The following is a 22,899-nucleotide window of genomic DNA, read 5'->3' as shown; positions in this document are numbered from 1 at the left end:
AATCAAATAAGTCCAGAAAGAATTACATTCACGATGCTGAATGGGAAACTAGTGCGCATTGTATTTGTTGGATCATAAAAATTTAAAACTTTTTCAGTTTTTCATGATTTCTACGAAACTGTCACTCATATGATCTTGAAATCTCTAGCTGTTTCAAAAATTGAATTTAAATTTTTATAAGAGTTTGAATAAGACACTTTATTACTTCCGCAATAACTATAGACAATGATAAAATCGTTCGGAAGAAAATATATAGGCTACCAGCGGACTCACCGATCATGAGAAATAGAGATGAATTGTTGAAAATCCTGTTGTTCGAAGAATTGATGAGAACAACATACTACTACCCAATAAATTTTTCTGATGACATCATCTCATTTTAGTTTCTTCAATGAAGAAATCGATATCCAATTCCCTCTCTGCCATTGTGCGATCTCACGACAAAAGTCGTATGTGTGCACAGGCCAATATAGAAAAGAGTACTGAGAGATCGCATGTACGACTGCGGCACAGTTGCGGCCTAGAGGGACATGCTACCAAAAAATGACCGTAGGCTGGCAGTTACGACGTCGCAACTGCACGGCGGGTAGTGTGCATGCTCCCATTTGATTCTTTGTACCACAGGTCGCAAGTACGACACAGCAACGGTGTCGTGACTGCAAAAGTCGTATGTGTGCACCGGGGCTAAGTCTCACTCTTTCTCTAAGCAAGTTCTAGAAGGCTGAACGGAAGGGAGCCCTAACCCAGAAGGGAGCTCAACCCAGTTCAGCTGTCTGAACGCAAGGGAGTTCAACCCAGAAGGGGGCTCAACCCAGTTCAGATGTTAGAACAGAAGACGTGACAGAAGGACTAAAAACACTCAGGTTATGTCACTGACGTTTGCTCTCGATCATCGAAGATCTATTCTTGTTTTCTCTCTCGATGGCCCTCGATGGCCGCGCCACGTGCAGACTCGCAGCGCCACCGTACGACGTTGAAGTAAAACTTCAAGTGTAGGGTTGGTTGTCTCTCTCGAAATTTGTTCGGATGAAGTAATATTCTAACAACAGTCCACTAGAAATACTTTTAAATATAATTTGGATTGATCCGTAACACCTTACATGTGACAGGTGTTTTCATTATCAAAGGTACACTAATTTGATTTCACGAATTGAATTTCCGATATTCAAATAACAAAATTCTGGATATACTATTTTCTAATTATGTGGCAAATCAGTTCATTCCGGCACATCTTGTGGAATAAAATATACTGAAACGGATTCATCTATTATCTGTAAAATTTGTGATACAGAAAACTGTTCTGCCAACCAACATTTTTCAATTTTCAAGCGGGCCGGGTCGCATCGACGGATTTTAGCCGACAGTGCGAATTATTTTAATGCTATATATATGTAAATCCGTCAGTGCGTTGTTTCAGTCCCGCGTCCACCAGGCAGGACGGGTCGCACTTTCGTAAATACACCCGCTGAGCAATTCAAATTCAAAATTTATTCTTACATTTAAAGTACAGTAATTTTACAGTTTCTATCTATTACATTCAGAAACATCGAGAGATGTGCAACAGTACCTAGACAAAATGTCTGTTTCTACTATTGCACTCCCTCACGTTCGTCGAAATGTACACACAATCTAACAATTGGCAACAAGAAGAAAACTGCAAAAAAAAAAAAACAAAACAAGTGGAGAAAGCAGTGACGGCAGGTAAGGACTCATCCGGACATGCAGGCAGTCCAGAAATCTACACTATACGAATGCAAACCTCTCAGGATTCTCAAATATAAAACTCCTGAGCTCTGATTTAAAGACATTCAATCTTTTATTCTGCTTCAGTTCAGTAGGAATGACATTAAACAATTTTTGACAGAAATATAGAAATGATCTTTGGGTGACCGACTTCTTGAAAAATTGAACATGAAAAACCAAATTATGTGTTGATCTAGTCACTCCTGTACACTTTTGCTTGAAACTCGTATTTTTCTTAAACACCCTTATAACACACTGATTTATGAAAATAGCTCTTATATTCAATAATTTAGACTCATCGTAAAGTAAACTTGTCGAGTACAATCTTTCTTTTTTTAACATTACTTTGATAAGTGTGTTCTGTGCCGTCTGTAACGTCTGCAGCGAAGTGTAAAATGCGCCCCCCCAAGCAACAATACAGTACCTGATTATTGACTCCGCTAGACTGTTATATAATATAAGTATATTTTTTTTTGATAGAATGTCTCTCAGTATATAAAATGTATGGCTTAATGATCTAATTCTCTTTGTTACCTGACTGATGTGTTCTGTCCATCTTAAATGTTGATCCACCATAACCCCAAGATACCTTATGGAAGATGTTTTTTCCACCTTTGGGCAAGAACATAATTGGGTATTACAGGGAGGCGAGTGTAGTTTCAATTCAATCAAGGGCTGGTCGACAATTGATGGGGAGAAAGTAATATATTTAGTTTTATTTAAGTTCAATGTTAGTAAATTGTAGTTCAACCATAAATATATTTTTCTCAATCCAGATTCAGCCATGGTTTTTACCTCATCCCAGGTTTCAGCACAGAAAGTTAGAGCTGTGTCATCAGCATAACAGACTAAATGGGCTCCTAAATTCTTTATTTTAGTTATATTGTTCATATAAATAAGGAATAACAGTGGTCCTAAGACCGTTCCCTGTGGTACCCCAACCTTTACAACCGTATATGAACTTTTCACGTGTCTAATTGCAACACGTTGTGATCTCTCCGACAGATAATCCCCGATGAGATCTAAGGCAATCCCTCGAATTCCGCAGCCCTCCACTCTTTGAAGTAGTTTATTATGTGGAATAGTATCAAAGGCCTTGGCTAGATCAAGGAACACCGCGAGGCATTTTTTTGAGTTATCCATAGCTCTTATCGGTTTCTCTAAAAAGTCAAGTAAAGCATCCTCGGTATTAAGGTTTTTCACGAAGCCAAACTGTCTGTCAGTAATTATACCATGTTTATCGAAAAATTTTGTCATTCTATTCATGAGGGAATGTTCAAATAATTTCGCGATATTGTTTATAACAGAAATAGGCCTGTAATTATACATTTGACTTTGATCCCCTGTTTTGAAAACCGGGGTGACAAGAGACTCTTTCCATTGGCTAGGAATTTTACCCTGTGAAAAACACAGGTTGATTATATGTACTAAGGGAGAAACAATGTAATTGTGAATAAGTTTAATAATTTTAGATGATATTCCGTCGGGTCCGGGAGTACAGTTGTTTTTCAAATTTGAGATGAGAATTATAATTTCGCTAGTTGTTACTGGTGTTAAATAGATTGATGAATTATTGGGATTTTCTTCCTGGAAATTCTCAGGTAAAGAACTTTGTTCAATCTTTTTGGCCATATCCACACCCAATTCAATAAAATACCTATTGAAAATGTCTGCCTTTTCCTCATTTTCACCAACCATAACGTTTTTTCCATTATTTAATAAGATATTTTCTATTGCACTACGTTTTTGTTTACCTGTGACGTCATTTATTATATTCCAAACTTTTTTATAATTTCCATCAGCCTTGGTTATTTCATTCTGATAATAATCAGATTTAACACGTTTTATGAGAGTGTTAAGTTTGTTCCGATAACATTTATATTCCATCTCCAGCTGTACCGTATGATTTTTGCGTAATTTTTCCTTAAGTTTATTCCGTTCATTTATTGATTTTATTAAACCAGTTGTAATCCATGGCTTAATTTTTTTGTATTTATTTGATTTAAGAATTTCAGTGCTACTACTTCCAGTAATATAGTTATTTAGTTTTTCCATAAATAGATTACACGATTCTTGTGAATCACGATTCATTAATACGTCTTCCCAATTCTCATTGCTCATCAACCGCAGAAGTTTTTCGTAATTGATTTTAGTCGAAATTTTGTTTTTGACGCTCAGGCCGCATGTTTCTTCCGAATTTTTCTTATTTATACTTACAAAAGTAGTGAAATGATCAGTCATATCAGTGTGAATAACAGCCGGCTCGATATAAACCTTATCTAGTAAACACTTTTTTATTTTGATGAAAATATGAGCGATTATTGATACACTATTCTGTGTGACTCTAATTGGTCTTTTATATATATTATGTGAACCCATTCGAATTCAAAATGTTCAAATAATCATAAGTATCACCAGAATCAGAATGGAGTAAATTTATGTTTATATCCCCAACGTATATCTCGAGATTCTGGTGTTCCAAGCCGTTTAGATATAATTCTAAATTTTTTATGTAATTTTTTGTATTTGTTGCTGGTGACCTATAGTAAGCAGTTATTTCTATCTTATGGTGATATGAGAGATAGTTGTTTGCCAGAATCATCCTGAGAAACTTACATTCATTTACCTGATTAATAGTTACATTCGCAGTCAAATTGTTTTTTATATAGACCACAACCCCGTCGCATTTAGTGATTTCTGATTCATTGTAATGCAAAGTATAATTTGGAATAGAAAATGCACTCACATCGGCAATTTTTCTTGTTTCCGATAGAACAATGACATCAAATATATCTCCCGACATTTGGACCTGCATCAAAAGCTCATCATAATGTTTCATCAAGCCACGGATATTAAAATGGACAATATTAAAACCCTGCACATCTCTGCTCACTCCATCCTGTATATACTCCTGGAAATTTACATATGACCCAGTGTCGACCTGAACATCCTGATCAATTAAATTCAGACAGTCCAACATAACCGTCAATTCCAAACTTTGAGAGCCCCAACTAACATAAACAATCCATAATGAAACTAAAAAAAAAAAAAAAAAGTTATAATTTACAGTTCAGATAAAGACAAATGTTTATTTATGGTGAAAATCTTCCTCAAAAATTCTATATGACTCATTCTTATTTTTAACAACATGAACTTTATTTTTTTCATCATTAATATATATTTTTCCATTCATTCCACACATTCCTCAAACCAAACTTCTCAATGGCTTATATTAGTCAAATCTTCCCTTATGACCAGTCCAGTACCTTTCAGTAATTTTTTCCTGGAATAAATCTCTTGTTTGGTATCATGATTGAATAATTTTATGAGAATTCCTCTATTTTTATTTGCGATCTTCTTTCCGATTCTGAAACAAAATTCAATGTCCTCTTCAGACAACGTTGTGGACATTTTAGAATTCAGGAATTTAATTAACTTCTTTTTGGTATCCTCTTTTGTTCTCTCTTCAAAACCGAAAATTCTCAAATTCAGTCTTCTACTTTCCTGATCCATCCTCTCTATATCTGCCTCAATACCTCGTTTACATAGTTTTGCCTCCTGAATTTCATCTTCTAGTTTGTTTATTTTCTTTTCAAGATCTGATTTAAGTTCACTTTGTTTACTCTGAAATTTTTGCACAGTTTCTTCTAGGTTTAACAACTTATTGTTTATAGTTTTTATGACGGCTTCTGTCACCTTGTTTACAATCGTCTTGATAAACGAGTCGTTTTTCATACACTTGTTCAGTGCCTGACTAACTGAGGACTCTATTTCTTCTCGTATATCCCTTGTCAGAACCATTTTGGTGAAACAGTAATAATTAGTATGTAATTAATTATCACGTACAAATAAATCAGCCTTTCACTCTGGATTTTACAACTGAATTTTAAATAATTTGCGGAGCTCGTCAATATGCAGCTACTTCTCGCTCGCCATATGAATTATGAATTCGTCGGCTTATTTCGCCTCGCCCCGGCCCGTTGACCTTTTAGTGAACGCAGGCGGATTTCTCCACCCCGGCCCGTTCGGCCTAATGGACACCTTCCTTCAACATAAAATAATCCTTATGTAACAATCTATATCACCACAATATTTCAAATGCATTTTGTACCAATAAATGAAATATTTCAATTTTTTCAGTGTACAACACATGGAGAACAATTCATTATGTATTCACCCATTCAGAAAATGATGCTCTGCGTGAACTGTTTCCGGGACTTACCAAACGAACTTCGTACTCAATGTGTTGATATTGATAGTGCCCATATTCAAGCAACCAAAAAGTTAGAACGAAGTCAAACTGCTATCATGGATCTACAGGTAAGATCCCTTCTGTAGTTTCTTTGTGGAGCTCCCACTCCTTTCGGGAAGAATTAAATATTCATATTGTCTTTATTTTGTGAGTATTTTGAATATACGCTTGAAACCAGAAAATAAACATCTGAACGAGAAATAAGTATTAGGACAATGAGTTCACAATAAAACGAGTTAATTTAATATCTAGGCTGAATGTAGTGAATATCCCAAATTCGTTGTACAGTGAGGGGATCTCAGAACCACTTTGAGCTAAAAAAAAGGATTGGCACTTTTTCGGGATCGATTTTTGATTTTTGATTTTTGATTGATTTTTGATCTTATCAATTTTTTTGCTATAGAAGCTATAGAAGAAAATTGGAAAATGGTCTGAAATGGAAAGTTAACATAACTTCTTTATTATTGGTGCTATTAACATGTAAAAAAAAAACATCCTACAGGCACTTTCTTAGTAGAATCCATTGGTATAATAATTCATTTTTTATTGGCATTAGTTTGGAAGTTATAATACAAAATCACTTCTGACTTCATACCAGAGATCATTGACGGGTGGCAAATCATATAATGTGATGAGAACTTATTTGCCGCAGAATGGAGGTGATGAAGATATAGCATCAGCCATTGTAGAGCATACATATCATTCATCGAGTAAATTCATGAAAAATAATAATATAATGACAATGCCAAAAAAATTCTCAGGGTAAAAAAAATTTTGCATGGTCACTCACTTTATCGCGACATAATTATACGAGATGACAAAACAAAGAATTAGGTTGATGAAATGAGTGCACAGGACAGAGAAGGCAGGAGAAAAGGGGTCGATCGGTTATAACATGGACAAACAGAATTCGATTCACGGAATTCTTGGCCTATTTTTATACTTACATTCCTCTCCAAATTCAAGGAACTGACCACTACCATCCAAATATTGCACCGAAATTTGGTTGCATGCTACTATTCCTGATATAGCTTGCCAGATCCCAGGTTATACAATTTTTCGTTGCGACAATTTCAGGACTAGACCACGGAGGAGTCTGCATCTATTTGAGGAATGATATTGTGGCTTCCTTTGAAGTATCAGTGTATTACAGACTGGCAAATGATAAATAACATTTTATGGACGTATCAGACAGTTATTTATTTTTCACGATAGGATGCATTTAGAGGCCTCGTCCTTGTAAGGAGGACAAGAAATTCGAATAGTATCTGGAGGTATATCACATTCACGCCATAATATCTTAATAACTGGTGACCTTAAATGTCTCAGAGTATGTTGGCCTCTAACAAGACTTTCCTCAGCCAATTCACCATCATTTCCATTGGCCAACATCATTCTAAATACTGGACCCCAGCAGATCCACCAGACCTCATCATCACATCTGATAGCAATCTCCTGTCGGATATATTGTATCTACCAGTACTTGGTGAATCAAACCACATAGTCTTGATATCTGAGCTGCAATTCTGTTATCCCTGTGAAACTGAGGGAAATATCAAAAAACCCATGTTGACAGATTACGAACGGGTTTCATCGATATTGAGATCTTACAATTGGTCTAACTCCTTCCCTGACGATGATGGGATCGATATCCTTTGGAAGAGGTTCCTGACTATCGGCCTGGATGCTGTCTACCCCAACACACGATCTGTCTCAGTTAAGCCAAACCCACAAAAACCATGGTTAACAGGCAGCCTTTCAGAGTCCGTCAGAGTAAAAAAGTCCCTATGACAGCGCTATGTTCTAAGTGAATACTAGGCCAATTACCACAACTATGGCAGTCACTGCAATCACTTGAGGTCATCAATGCGAGCTTCCAAGGCTAATTTAGAGAACGACTTGGTTTCGAATGGGAATAGAGAGAAATTTTTCGAATATGTTCGAAGTTCGTAGGATAGGAGAGTCTCTGTTCACTTCTTAAGAATTCAACTGGAATACTGTACAGAGACAGTACTAAATGTGCTGATGTTAAGGCTGAGACTTTTTCCTCCCACTTCACTGTGAAGCATTTGTCAGCGATGCCTCCGTTTCAGACTACTCTATATTCCTGTTCCATAAGCGATGTGCCTCTGACAGGATAAGAAAAAGTCTTTTCACCCTGAACGTCACTGTGGCTCCAGGAAGTGATGAGGACACATGTCTTCTTTCACAATGTTGTGACGCTTTCGTAGAACTCCTCTACCTCCTGTTTCAAAGATCTCTGCGTTCTTCGGCTCTGCCTCTACAATGGCATTCATTATATGTGACGCCTATTTAAAAGGGTGGGGATAAGACGTCCCCCTCCAACTTCCGCCCCATCAGACTCGAGTTCTTGGTTTCTAAGGTTCTCGAGAGAATAGTCTTTCTTCCGGGTAGATCAACTCTTTCTTAACTTCTCGTTCTGATGGGTCCAGGTCTGAGGACGCTGGTGTTCCCACTGATGTGCTTTTAAAAGAACAGACTATGTGAAACTGAGTGTAGTTAATGTGACGAGTGCTCAGCTATCCAAATAAAACTCAATAAAAGTAGTTTAGTAATTGTTTGTATTTATAGACCGAATTCAAAACCATTAGCTGATATGGATATTTTTCTTGGAAAGTTTAACAGTATACTTGTAAAATTTCGATCTGAAAATTGTTAGTTTATAATTGCTGGTGACTTCAATATTTACGTTCTGTCATACTCCCGCGACTCTAGAGAATTTCTTTCTTTAATTGAAATGTTTAATGTTAGCTTAAGTTTTGCATGTGTTACTCGTCCTGTATCAGGCTCATGCTTAGATAATATGTTATCCGATATTAGCGGTATCTGTGAAACATTGCAGTACCATATCTCAGATCATGTTGCCTTGAAATTGACAGTTCCTGATATCTTAGTTGATAAGTGTCAGATACAAAAGTTTTCTATGAGACAAATGAATGAAGAAGTTTTAAATGACTTTCTTGAGGCATTGTCAACTGTTTCATGGGATAACATCTATGATTTATCAAAAGATGTCAATACGAAGTGGTCTTCTTTCATCTCTATTTTTCAATCCATTTTTAATACTTATTGTCCCCCGAAGGAAGTCAAATACAGATCACGGAGTGATATTTGCAAATTGAGTCCGCGTATTGTCGAAAAAAAGAAAATACTGGATAACCTTCTTGTTATTTCTGAATCACGACCAGAGTTCAGTACCGATCTTTTAAGAGACAATATTACGACTCAATTACCCAAGCAATCAAATCTTATAACAGCAACTTCATAGCAAACTCTCAGAACAAATCAAAGGCGGCATGGCGGGTGATTCATTCACTATCAGGTAAAAGCACTGAAAAAAACTTGCCTTTTCATTCAGGAAATCCTGTTGATCTTTGCAACAGTTTCAATGATATGTTCGTGGGAGACGTTGCCAACCAGACCAATATTAAGATTTCTGGACCAATCTCATCCCTAAAAATTTCTCACGGTATGAGAAAGTCTTTTTATTTCTTTGATGTCACAGAGAGAGATGTGAGTGATGCCGTTAAGATGCTGAAAACCTCTAACTCTTCAGGTCATGATGGAATTCCGATTTCTATAATAAAAAAAATCCATCCATATAATAGGAGGCCCTCTTGCTCACCTTATTAATTGCGCTTTCCGAGAGAGTTGTTTTCCTGACGAGCTGAAGGTTACTCTGGTCAAACCACTCTTCAAGAAGGGAAATACTTGTGAGCTCAATAGCTATCGACCTATAAGTATTTTATCTAGTTTTTCTGAGATATTTGAGAAGGTTTTTGCCGTCAGACTTATCAGTGTTTTTCGATAATTTAATGTTCTTGCTGATAGTCAGCATGGTTTCACGAAAGATAAAGGTACCGAGACTCCTATATTTGAGTTGCTAAATTCTGTTCTTTTGGCGCTTGAGAATGATGAAGTTCCATTGGCTTTGATGTTCGATTTGACCAAGGCTTTTGATTCCATCGAGCATAGAACCTTATTGGCTAGACTGGAGTTATGTGGGATTAGGGATATCTTTGAAATTTGTTGAGAGCTACCTAAGTAATCGACGTCAGAGAGTTGCCCTCACTCTAGAATCTAGCTGGTGCAGTCCACTTCTCTGGGGAACGATATCTTACTAGGGGCGTTCCTCAGGGAAGTGTACTGGGCCCTTTGCTTTTTATTGTTTTTGTAAATTCCCTTTGTTATATTAAGACCTCTGCTAATTGTAAGTCGATTCTTTATGCCGATGACAGCAATTTTTTGATTATATCAGGTGATGTGGAGTCCTGTAGAAGGGCTGGAATGGATACGGTTTTGTCTGTTGATAGATGGTGTAATGAAAGTGGTCGCATTCTAAATCATGGCAAGACTCAGGGTATTTTCTTTTATGACAGCCAGTCGGTGAAGAACTATCCACCTTTTTTGTGTCATGGTAACGGTCAAATTAAATTGGAGGATTCTGTTAATTTTCTGGGAGTTGCTCTAGATAAACACCTGCGGTGGGATCATCAGGTGTCTAAGTTTGGAAAGTCTCTCAACTCTACGGCTTACTTGATTTTCATGATCAGGGACAAGTTGGAGGGTACTGTGGTGAGAGCTCTCTACTTTGCTAGTTTCCAGTCTGTGCTGGCATATGGAATTATTTTTTGAGGCAGTTCGTCTGGTGCTGATGAAATTTTTCTCATTCAGAAAAGAGTGATGAGAATAATGAGTAGGTTGGGATTTCGTGAGTCCTGTCGCGGAGTTTTCAGATCCACTGGAATCCAAACCGTCTTTGGTATTTATATTTATCGCCTATTTATCTTTCTTAAGTTACGGAAAAGCTATTTTTTGCCATATGTCAATAAAAATAATACTCGGCAAGTTCATCCTTTCCTTCTTCTTATTCACAGTACTGCTAGGTTTGAAAGGGGACCACTTTATATGGCCATGCGTTTATTTAATTTGCTTCCTAAGCAATAACAGGTTATTGAAGATATAACCTTGTTTAGAAGGCGCATTTACAATTTAATAAACCATCAAAGAATGAAGGAAGACTTAACAACTGAGTTCATTAGGAGAATCAACAAAATTTTGAAAACAAACCTCAACAGCAAGAACATGACGAGAGCTATCAATACATATGCATGTTCAATTCTTACATACTCTTTCGGTATCATTCCATGGACCAAAACAGATATGGAAAACATGCAACGCAAAATGAGAACCTTGATGACGAAAGCACACAAGCACAATCCGAAAAGTAGCATTGAGAGGACGACACTTCCGAGGAATAAAGGAGGCAGAGGTCTGCTAGACATCATGGAACTTGCTCAAGGTCAAATTGAATGTCTACGAACATACTTCAAAGACAAATCAGGCACGTCAGAGATCTACAAAGTACTGTGTGAAGCAGATGAATCAACACCTTTACAACTGCACAAGGAGCAATTGTCATACAACCACCAGACAATACAAGAAAAACTGCAAAGATGGAGAGAAAAGCCCCTACATGGACGACATTTCAACGAGGTGAACCAGGATCATGTCGACATAGAGGCGTCGAACTATTGGCTCACATCAGGTGCGATGTATCCAGAAACGGAAGGATTTCTTTTAGCCATCCAAGATCAAGTGATCTCAACAAAAAATCCTGCAGACATATCATAAAGGTTCGAACTATTACTGACGATCGATGCCGTTATGGGTGTCCAACGAACGAGACAATCCAACATGACACGGGAGGATGTCAAATGTTTGCAGGAAATGAATATAAAGAGAGACACGATGCAGTAGGAAAGATACTACACCAAGAAATGATGTTTTTTTTATATATACTAGCCTATTTCCAAGGTTCAAATGGTATGTCATATGCTTGGAAAAACTTCAATGTGCCGGTTTCCAGGGGTAGCATAGCTCAATATGAAAATTTAAAAAATGGCTATATCTTTCATCTAGACCGAATTGGAAAAAATGGTAAAGAAAAATAAGTGTTTTTTTGACCTCAAGAATCTATTGTTGAAATATTTCAACAATAGGTTCTTGTTCATATATATGCATATACGTGCATATATATGTATATGCACAAGTCTCACCCTGTATAATAACTTGTCCTGTTCATGTGAAAGGATTAAATGAGAAAAGTTAAAGAAGCCAATTGAAATTCATGCTTTTGCAGAAAGCATATTATATAATTGAGCAGTATTTCAGTGATATTTTTGATGATACATAGTTATATACTGTGTCTGTAAAGTATGGAATTCGTCGATTTTTGATTTTAATTTACCGTATTTTAAAATAATAATCTTTAGGGTGAATTACTTTCGAATAATGACGTCCAGTGAGTATCTAGGGCGTGGCAAAGGTGGCACTTGCCACGGGCGCAAGGTCTGCCCCAAAACATCAAGAGAAAAAATATTGGAGCACCAGAGATAATAATTCGAAAGATCACAACTCGGTTTTCATGTATACGCTTCGCAAAGAGCAATGTCAAAGAATCTGGAAACCAAGGACGGAGATCTTTCTTCTTTCTTGGGGGAGGTTCTCGAAAAAAAAGATTTTTTACAACAACATTTACTCATATCTGTAATGTGTGAAAAAGAGGTTTGATAACGAAGTTGGAACTTAATTACTAAAAATACATTTTTTTATTAACAATTCGATTGTTCTCACCTTATACTGGGTTTTCCTAAAACGGCGTTACGAAAGAAACGAAGAAAAAAGTCCCATAAACATGAGCCTGCAAAACGCCTTGTTTTCGAGATACAGGGTGTTTCTTGTATTGTCATACTCTTTAGTGATACTTATCATATATTTATTAGTTTATCGAATCTATATTAATCTCCGCTACAGAATTTGTTGATAAGTACCATAAGTTATAATTAATTTATTCACCACAGCTTACTTTCTGGATTTTTATAATAATTTGGATTTTCCTGAGGATTACCAGAGAGCTGTTTGAATTTTATTTTCGAAATCGATAGCAGATACGACAAAACTACAACAAACCAAAAAGTGTTGTACTAGAGCAGAGTTTCTTTCCACATTTTTCTATAGAACCAGTGCTTCACCAAAAATAGATCTGGTGGAAAGAAGCAGGTACCCTTCCAGAAAAAATATCACCCTGTATATTTGCATACAAAATAAGCATATCACAAGATAAAAACTTTAAATCGGAAGATATATGCTAATTCAAGTTGAATATCTTGTGAAGGGAAGGTGCTATTAGAAAAAAACTTCAACACCGGTATCTCCAAACCAAAGCGTTTGCAGATTCATGTTCATAGGACTTTTTTCTCCAAATGATCCGAGAAATCTGTCATTTTCATTTGCACACATTAGAAACACCGTTTAGAGATAATCAATTCAAAACTGATATCTGCACAATTAAATTGGAATTTGAATGAATAACAATGAATTGTATAATACGGCCCAGACAATTTTTCGATGCGAATTACTCAGTTCAGTACTTTGATAACTACAGTATTGAAATTTTGTGACGAGAATGAAACAAAAAACCGAAAACAACGACTAAGTGCAAACCGATTACGAATGCAAAAATGACAGATGGCAAATAAGGGGCGACACCGACAAAATGGATAGATAAGGAAAAATAATAAACCTTGGACATAGATGTGCTCGTAGTTCAGTAAAAGTACTCATCTTGAAAGCGATAATAATCTCATAAACCGTAAAAAGGTTTTTTACTCCGTGTCGATTTCAGAGAAAAGTAAAATGATTATTGGTTCTTTTTATGGAAAAATTTTCGTTTTTCGTCTTTGCGAGAATTGTGAAATTTTATATTTTGGAAAAATTGGGGGGGGGGATAATTTCCCACCCGTTTCTACGCCCTTGGAGGAAACATTGAAAATATTGCTAGCCTTTCCTAAAATTTGCATACTAAGCATAAAATAATCACAAAATATATGACTTAAGTTATGAAAAAAAAATATTATAAGAAAATATAATCGATGAAAAAAAATCTTCGAAAATGGGGGGCGATGTCTAAGATATTACCACAGGCGCAATAGTACCTAGATACGGCTCTGATGACGTTATCGTCATTTTTGTCAAATGGAACACTACCATTTTGTCCCAATTCTCCGATTATTCTAGCTTAGCTCATTCCAAAAATGTATCACATGTTGAATCCAATTGGCACAGGCTGGACAATAATACAATAGTTTTGTGTGTGCTCATATTCTGTCTGCTAGACCACAAGTACCAAACATGTTTGGAAACAGATCATTTTTATTAATCTAAAATGTAAAAAACTACAGGGCGTTAGATTCGAACCAGTAGAATAATAGACAATAAGTATTTTTGATTATAATATTGTTAATTTAACTAATAAAAAATATTACGCGTTACTTTATGAGCACACACAAAACTATTGTATTTTTGTCCACCCTGTACCAATTGGAATCATCATGTGATACATTTTTGGAATCAGCTCAGCTAGAGTAATCAAAAAATTGAGACGAAATGGTGGTGTTCTATTTAAAAAAATGACGGAGAAGTCATTACTCGAAAGTAATTCACCCTGTTTATTAGATCATTATTTTAAAATACGGTAAATTAAAATTGAAAATCGAGGTGTTTCAGGATTATTTTTCAAAATGGTCTGTTTAGCGAAAAATGAAGTTGTTCCATATATTACGGGCACAGTGTATATTTATATCTCGTTTGAAGAGTTTATTGTATATATGTATGCGAGTATATTGAATTTCCTGTTATTATTTTTGACCTCTCCTATACACAATTGTACCTATGTCTTAAAGGACTAATAAACATTTATTATTATTATAATGAACTGAACGAATTTCATTTCGAATAACGTTTGATTCACCTCGTATATAACAATAAGTTTTATTGAATACCTGTCTGAAATTATCACCTAATGAGTAGGTAAGCATTATTTGTTGCGCAAAAGTGTCTCATTTAGAATGTTTTCCTACGAGAAATGTTACTTCGAAGAAATGGGATTTTCTAACTTCGACATTCTGTATCTCTGAAACTAGCCATATCACACATAGTTACGGCCGGTTTCTGAGAAGCCAATCAACGTAAAATTCAACTTAACAGTCGTCAATTCTATGGTGAAACGTCATTTGGGTTGCTGAAAGTAAGGTTAACTCCTTTTATTATTATGTGTTAACATTCTGCCAGTTAACGCAGTGGTCAAATATTACCTACACGTAAATTGTACGTCAAGCGTCATTTTGGGTTTCTGAAACGCATTTTAAATTTTTCTTTTCAAGTTCCAGATAACATACATTAGTTAATTTTACACTGCACAACATTTCAAAAACCCAAATGGATTTGACATAGCTGTTAAGTTGAATGTTGTATTAGTTGAACAAAGATTTGATCAGTCTTTCAGAAACCGTAGACTCATATCCTTTCTTGTTCAGAAGGTCATATTCTACAACATACGTTAAATTCATATTAACCGGTGACAATTTTTCCATAAGCTGCTACTTTGGTTCGATTTTGGAAAATTGGGCGAAATTAATTTCTTAGTAAAGCTAGTAACAATTGATATGACCTGTTTCATTAATGATTATATCAAACTCTGAATTTACATTCGATTTAATTTATTTTTCAAGACATCGGCGAGGGATAGCATTATTGCTCTCAAGAGTTTAATGGATGAATTGAAGAGGAATATGGATGCCGAAAAACATTCAGTGAATACCTTTTGTCAAGGAATGCAGGAAGCTATGGCCAAAACACATGCTGCAATGATAATGGAAGCTCAAAGACAATACGAAAGTAAAGATAGGATATATCGGAGCCACTTAGTAGCATTAGGTAAAAATTTCAGGAATTGTTCAAATAATGTTCTTTATGAGTTATTACATGAAAATTTAGACTAAAGGCGATTTCTATTCGCTATACTTTTCTAATTGGAAGAATCATGACATTAGGAGTGTAATATGTTCTCGAGCTGTCGTTTCCAGACAAGATCAAATAGCATTTCGTCATGTTGTTTGTTTTCAATTTATAAATTTTCTGCCGAAAATGGCTTCAAACGATGTTCAACTTGACGAATCTATCCTCAAATTCGTTTTTATCCAGCCGGCCGAAAACACGATAACTACCGAACGAAAGAAATTTAAAAATGTCAAGGTAGGTTTGGATCTCGAATGCTGGATTGAGTTCATCAATTAACAGAAAATCTGACTGGGGATTCCGTAAATATAGGCATCGAAATTTTTTTTTCTCACAATATCAGAACTACAGGTTCGTTCGAATTTGATTTAGTCTCGATGCATACGAGTGATCGTCTTGCAGCGAGCACGTCGTCCAGTAATGTGAGTCTCGATTCACACGAATCTTCATTAATTCGTCTCCTCCATGTATCGATGCATCTGGCTTGATATCGGCTGTATGAACCACCCAATTCATTCACGTGTACTGCTTAACCGCTGACGAGATTTTCTCGCAGCGAGAACGCGGCGATCAAGCAGTCCCTGATTGGGTGATTGCCGGCGCCGGCTGCTGGTGGAGTGCTCGAGGCGAGGACGCCGCGATTTCATCTACGTGTGTATCGTACCATTGGTTTCTTTGGTCTGCTAAATGTGCATCGAGCCTTAGATGTGAAATAATATTTTCAACTTTCATACAGAATTTCCTACTTATAGCGTAACCAGAATCAGATAAAACTCAAGATGAATATCGATTAAATCATCAGAACCATAGAAATTCAAACAGAATAATAAAAACCCAAAATTTCAACAGTAGATTCCACCGAGTGTATTTTGCGTGTAGATGTTAAAGGGTTATCCATTTTCTGATTCCGAAAGAAGACGTTAATAAAAAACATTTTCCTATAGTATATCGATCAAATTTTCATTTCAATACAACGCTTAGACAGCATAATATTTTGATGGCTAACAGACAATTGTTTAATTCCGGAAAAAGTACCTCGCCGAGGAATTAAACAATTGTTTGTTAGGCATCAAAATATTATGCTATTACAATTAATTTTGGACATCAACCAACTTTTCTAATAATGCTTGGACCAAAATGTACCTATGTAATACATGATACGGCGGACATGTCCTCCGCGTGATCTCTTACGTAGATCCGTCAAGCTAATTTTCTATGACTCGTCTACACATTTCGGGCAATATAACATCAATAACTTGACGGATGTTGGTTTTCAGATCGTCAACAGTCTGAGGCTTATCAGAGTAAACACGATCCTTTGTGAAATCCCACCAAAAAATCCGAAGGCAAAATATCACAAGATCTTAGCGGTCAATTCACGTCAACAAAATGTGAAATTACGCGATCCGGTAATATTTCTTGCAATGAATCTAAAACGGGTCGTGCTGTCAAGTTTTTATCCACTCCTGGAATTTTGGTATCAGATTGTTTTGCGTATTTTGTGCCAATGCGTGCCGTTTATTATGAATTTTGAGCCCATTCTTTTTTGGAGATATTTCGAGTTTTTCCCGTGAATCATCGATTCCACTCATTTATGGAAATTTTCTGTTTTTTTTATGAATTGTGTTCATTTGTGCCAATTCGTATTGTGTCTGTTCACTTTTTGAAATATTTCTGGTTTTTGTAACTAGTAACAAACTTGAAGCTGTGACTCATATATGGAAATTTTGACATTTTGTTCTTTCGATAAATTGTGCTCATTTTGTGTCAATTTGTGTTATTTACAGTATAGTGCAAATGTATGGAATACATTCATTTTCTCCCAAAAAAACAAATTTTGTGAAAAATGCTGAAATGATGACGTCGTCGGTTATTTTTTTTAAATGGGAAAATATGTTCATCAATTACCTACTCAATGGTACAAATTATTGTAAGATCCATTTATACAGGGTGGATAGAAACATGTTTATTTGTTGTAGTCTCATGGTTTCTTATTGCAGTAGTTACTTTCATTATTATTATTAAAATTGACATAAATACTTGAACGAAGGATTTTCAACAAAATAAAATTCAAAATGAAAAATTGTTAACATGCACAACATCAACACAAATGTTTTGTTCATTTTTATTTTAGCGGTCCGAATAAGAAACAGTCAAGATCTCGGTCAAGATTCAAATCGTGATTATCATTCAATTTGATAATAAGATTGACAGAACAAGAACGAATCGAAGTTTTATAATTGGCTATGGGGAAAAAACGAGAATCCAAAAAAAAGTTCGCAATTTATTCAACGCGAAGTATCCAAACCGAGACCAACTCATTTCCCAATCAACTGGTAGTAAAATTGAGAAGAAATTCAGAAAAACAGGTAGTGTCAAAGATCGTTTTGAAATTGGTAGATAGCCAATTTCTGAGGACAAAAAAGTGGATGTTATACTTGCGTTTGACGAAAATCCTCATACTAGTTCGGGAAATGTTGCACTGGATAATGATTTACATCATTCCACCAACCTTAGAACTCTACATAAAGCGAAGCTGCAACCTTACAAGGTACATCTGGTGCAAGAGCTGATGGAAGACGACTTTGACAGGAGTATAGAATTTTGCGAGACTTTGATGAATATGAACAACACAAATGCAGATTTTTTAGGCATATTTGGATAATGTTTTCCCAAATAGGTGGATAGGGAGGAGGAGACCAATTAAATGGTCCCCAAGGCCTCCAGAGTTGACTCCGCTGGACTTTTTCCTATGGGGGTATGTGAAAAGCAAAGTGTACCAAAATCGACCGGATAATTTAGATCAGCTGAAGGAGCGCATCCGATATGCGATGTCACAAATAACCCCTGACGTGTTGAAAAAGAGGTAATATCCCGTCTTTCACATCGCATTATTGCTGAAGGGCATCAGTTTGAGTATTTATTGTAATTTTAATATCCATGATCAATAATAGTACTGTAATGAAAGAAAATAAGAGACTACAAAAATTGAGGGTTTGTATCCACCCTATATGAATGAACCTTACATGATTTGTACCTTCGAATTGACATGTCGCATGACATATGTTCCCATTTAAAAAACAGCCGATGACGTCATCAAGACCATACCAATGACGTCATCTCTCTCGTATGAATGTCGAAAATTGAATAATCAGAAATATAGATTGACATGTTTCAGCATTCTTCACAAAATTTGTTTTATTATTCCATACATTTGCACCATACTGTATTATCAATTTTGTGGCCATTCACTTTTCCAGATATTTCGAGTTTTTCCTGTATGTTACCAACATACTAACTCGATACTGTGATTTATATATGGAAATTATCTTTTTGTGATAAATTGTGCTTATTTTGTGCCATCTTTTAGAAATTTTGTACCGATTCACTTTTCGAGATATTTCAAGTTTTCCTGTGAGTCAATAACTTGACACTGTGCTTCATATATAGAAATTTTCTTCTTCTGATAAATGATGCTCATTTTGTGCCGATTTGTGCCGTAGGTATGGTATGGGTTTTTACCCGTACAGTTTTTGAGATATTTGGAGTTATTCCAGTGAGATGGATAAATATAGCAGAATTCATTGACGATCGTTATTTGTATGATATACCTTATTAATTATCGGATAAATATGAATTTAGAAAAGGCATGACTACATATTCGGATGCATATTTGACAAAATGAGTAAGAGTGCATTCTTGAGTAATTTTATGTTTTATCAGAAATAAATATTCACAAAAAAATATCAATTAAAGATATGTCAAATCGAAGAAATCATCATAATATGTGGAAACATCCTTTTTGACAGAATGAAATGGAGACCACGTGAAATAACAAAAAGTAGTTCGAAATGACTGCATATTTTCAGCTGAAGAAGTCTCGTCAATAGTTATTGCTCAGAAGTATCCAAACTTCTGTAATAATTTTAACACGATTGAAAAGAGGTGCAGTTTGATTTACAGAAAGTTTGCAGACGTTTGAGTAGATTATATAAGCGATGAAAAATATTGATGAAACTTTTTCAGCTGAAAATATGCAGTCGTTTCAATTTCATTTTCAAAATGGATGTTTCCAAATATTTTCATATTTTTTTTATTTGACTTATCTTATCTTATCGGACCACCTGTGAAGTGATCGGTAAATATTCAGAAGACTTGAAGACTTTTCAAGAATTCAATAAAAAAAAACTTACAATTACTTATCTGGAACCGTTTTTAAGATATGATTTCTAGTTCAAACCGTTCATTATATCCATGAAATTTTTGGTCAAAGGTGCAGGGGTACGTTGAAAATTACCACAGACAAATGATGAAAAGAGGGGTATTTCGAAATCAGAATTTCATGGAGATCATGAGTATGATATAAAAATCTAAAAAAAACAGTATTGTGTTTCACCACCTTCAGACAACCTGTAGAGCTGAGTATTCCACAAGAGTTATAATAATAATAATAATAATAATAAACTTTATTTGCAGATAATATACAACAGAAATAACCAATCAATCAAAAAACATACTTCTATATATCCTATAATTTTATCTCCAAAAAGGAGACTTACGACAGTAAGACTGTTTATATGTAAGCTCCCAAAAGTTCACCAAGAACAAAAAAAGATTCCAGCACTGAGCATATAGTTGGATACATTGAGAAAAAAAAATTTTCTTTCGTACATTTAGTGAACTTAAATAGAAAACTTGAAGAGAAAAAAAAAACCATCGGAGATCGAGCCTGCGTCCACATAGCTTAGGACCTAAGCCTAAAGTGAACCTGTCAACAAAAATTGTGTGTATGACTTTTTGAATTTATATAAACTAAGGAATTTCAGAGGAAGAGGCAAACCATTATAGAGAGAAACAATATTGAACGTGAACGACCTAGTAAAAGTGGTTGTAGAATGGGTGGGCGCGGAGAGGAGACCACGGTGTCTGAGATTCAAAGTATGAACATCCGAGCGCAATTTAATTTTATTGAAAAGATATGGTGGAGTTTTATAAAGAATGATCGAGTGAAAAAGAATCATCGAGTGGAGCCTCCTACGCTCTTCCATATCTATCCAGTTACAGTCCTTGAGTTTGTGAATGACTGGTTCGAACTTCCGGATCCCATATATAAACCTCAGGCATGATCTCTGTACCTCCTGTATCTTCTTACTGTACTCTCTGGTTAAACAAGGACCATAAACTGCGTCGCAAAAGTTGAAATGACTAAGAACCAGAGACTCCGTCAGCAAAATTTTTAATTTTGTTGTCAGATAATGCCTGTGAGGGTATAATCTTTTTAGGTTTGCATAAGCCCTTTGAATGCACATTATTACATGTTCCTTAAATCTCAATTCTGAGTCCATCAAAAGTCCTAAGTTCCTAGCAGAGCTGACGCAAGTCAGCTTAACATCATCCAATACAATACTCAGTCGCGATTGAACCTGTTCCTTATGTCTGCCAAATACAATCATCTTGGTTTTAGACGAGTTCAAATTCAAGTGATGCCGACGAGAAAAGCAAGCGAGAGCTCTCAGATCATCATTCACTTTCTCACATGCGCTTTCCACCTCTGATGACAAAAAAGTATGGAGTATCTGGGTGTCATCTGCATAACGGAAATCGATACAGTATTTCAAGCCGTTCGTGAGGAAGAATGTATAAATGCAAAAGAGCAGGGGACCAAGCACGGACCCCTGCGGTACACCGCAATGAACTGGTTCCGGCGTCGAAGAACCCTTATCTGTTTCCACGTATTGAGTACGACCAATCAAATAGCTGCGAATGAGCTCAACCGCCGAAGGTGCAAACCCAATATGCCCAAGAATTGCCAATAAGAGAACGTGATCAATTTGATCGAACGCCTTCGAATAATCTAACAGAACAAGAATGCACGTTTTACCTGAATCAATTGCGCGTAAGATCTCATCAACCACATCCAGGAGTGTAGTACCACAGCTATAACCCTTGCGAAATCCCGACTGCCGCTGAGGTAGAATGTTGTATTTCTCCAAATGTGCCCTTATTTGAGAAGCAATTATTTTTTCGAAAATCTTAGAGCAAGTGGGCAAAATAGCTACAGGGTGGAGATCATTCAGATTGTGTATTTCAGTTTTCTTAGGCAAAGGCATCACTCGGGCTATTTTCCAAGAGTCAGGAAACACTGATTTCAGTAAACACGAATTAAAAATATTGAGTAGGAACGGCACAACTCGAGGACAGCACAATTTTATCATTTCCATACTCACTCGATCTGATCCAACAGCATTTGATTTCATTGATGAAATTATAGAGATTACCTCCTCCTCACCAACAAGGGTGAAAGTAAGTTCCCCCTCAACAAGTCTCAAGGGCATGGTAGAATAAAAGTTCAACAAATCTCGATCAGGAGTCCCCAGTCTCTGAAATTGTAGGAAAAAGTTGTTGATAGAGGTAGGGTCATTCAAAGCTTCGGGCAAGGCTGCTGAACTCGTCTTTTTGCTATATACTCCCACCTCGTTCAATTGCCTCCAAACATGTTTCATACCGGATTTTATTGTGGAGCAGCTGAGGTACGATCTTTTTTCTGCATTTATTGCATTGGTAGTAGCATTTCTCATCTGCTTGTAGAACTGCCAGTCCTGAGGGGAACTAGTCCTCCTGAATTTTTTATAAGCTTTGTCCTTCTGCCTTTTCATCAGTCTGATAGCCTCAGTGAACCATGGCTTACATTTATTGTTTATTCAACTATGTAGTGGCAGAGAGGACAGGGGAAATAAAAATCCTTAATGAGATGCCGACGTTTCGACCTTTATTTCTGGTCTTTTTCAAGGCTGGAAACAGAACGACATTGAAAACATGGGGCATAACATAGTGCCATAATATAAAGAAAGTAGTATACTCTAGTAGGTGCAGAAACAAAATACAACAGAGCATTACAAAAAACATAATTTAAAACACATACCAATTCATATGAATAATCCCTCACAATATTCTGAGGTGGACATAAAACTGTGTCGTCAATTTTTTAAGAACTCAATATACAATATACAATATACAGGTCCACT

At 36.0% G+C, this 22,899-nt stretch overlaps 1 protein-coding gene across 4 annotated transcripts in view; it reads left to right on the top strand.

Annotated features, from left to right (window-relative positions):
• The window catches only part of LOC123676494 (RING finger protein 207-like), a 305,011-nt gene that overhangs the window by 145,832 nt on the left and 136,280 nt on the right, over positions 1–22,899 (top strand). For all 4 annotated transcript variants that reach the window (XM_045612399.1, XM_045612401.1, XM_045612400.1 and 1 more), the window contains 2 exons: positions 5,884–6,063; positions 15,589–15,793. In XM_045612399.1, the coding sequence (XP_045468355.1) occupies positions 5,884–6,063; positions 15,589–15,793 (385 nt within the window). The remainder of the gene's footprint in view (positions 1–5,883; positions 6,064–15,588; positions 15,794–22,899) is intronic.

The sequence above is a fragment of the Harmonia axyridis genome, chromosome 3 (genome assembly GCF_914767665.1).
Source record: "Harmonia axyridis chromosome 3, icHarAxyr1.1, whole genome shotgun sequence".
Taxonomy (NCBI): domain Eukaryota; kingdom Metazoa; phylum Arthropoda; class Insecta; order Coleoptera; family Coccinellidae; genus Harmonia; species Harmonia axyridis.
The sequence above is the reverse complement of the archived record's forward strand: the minus strand, read 5'-3'. Positions and strand labels throughout refer to the sequence as shown.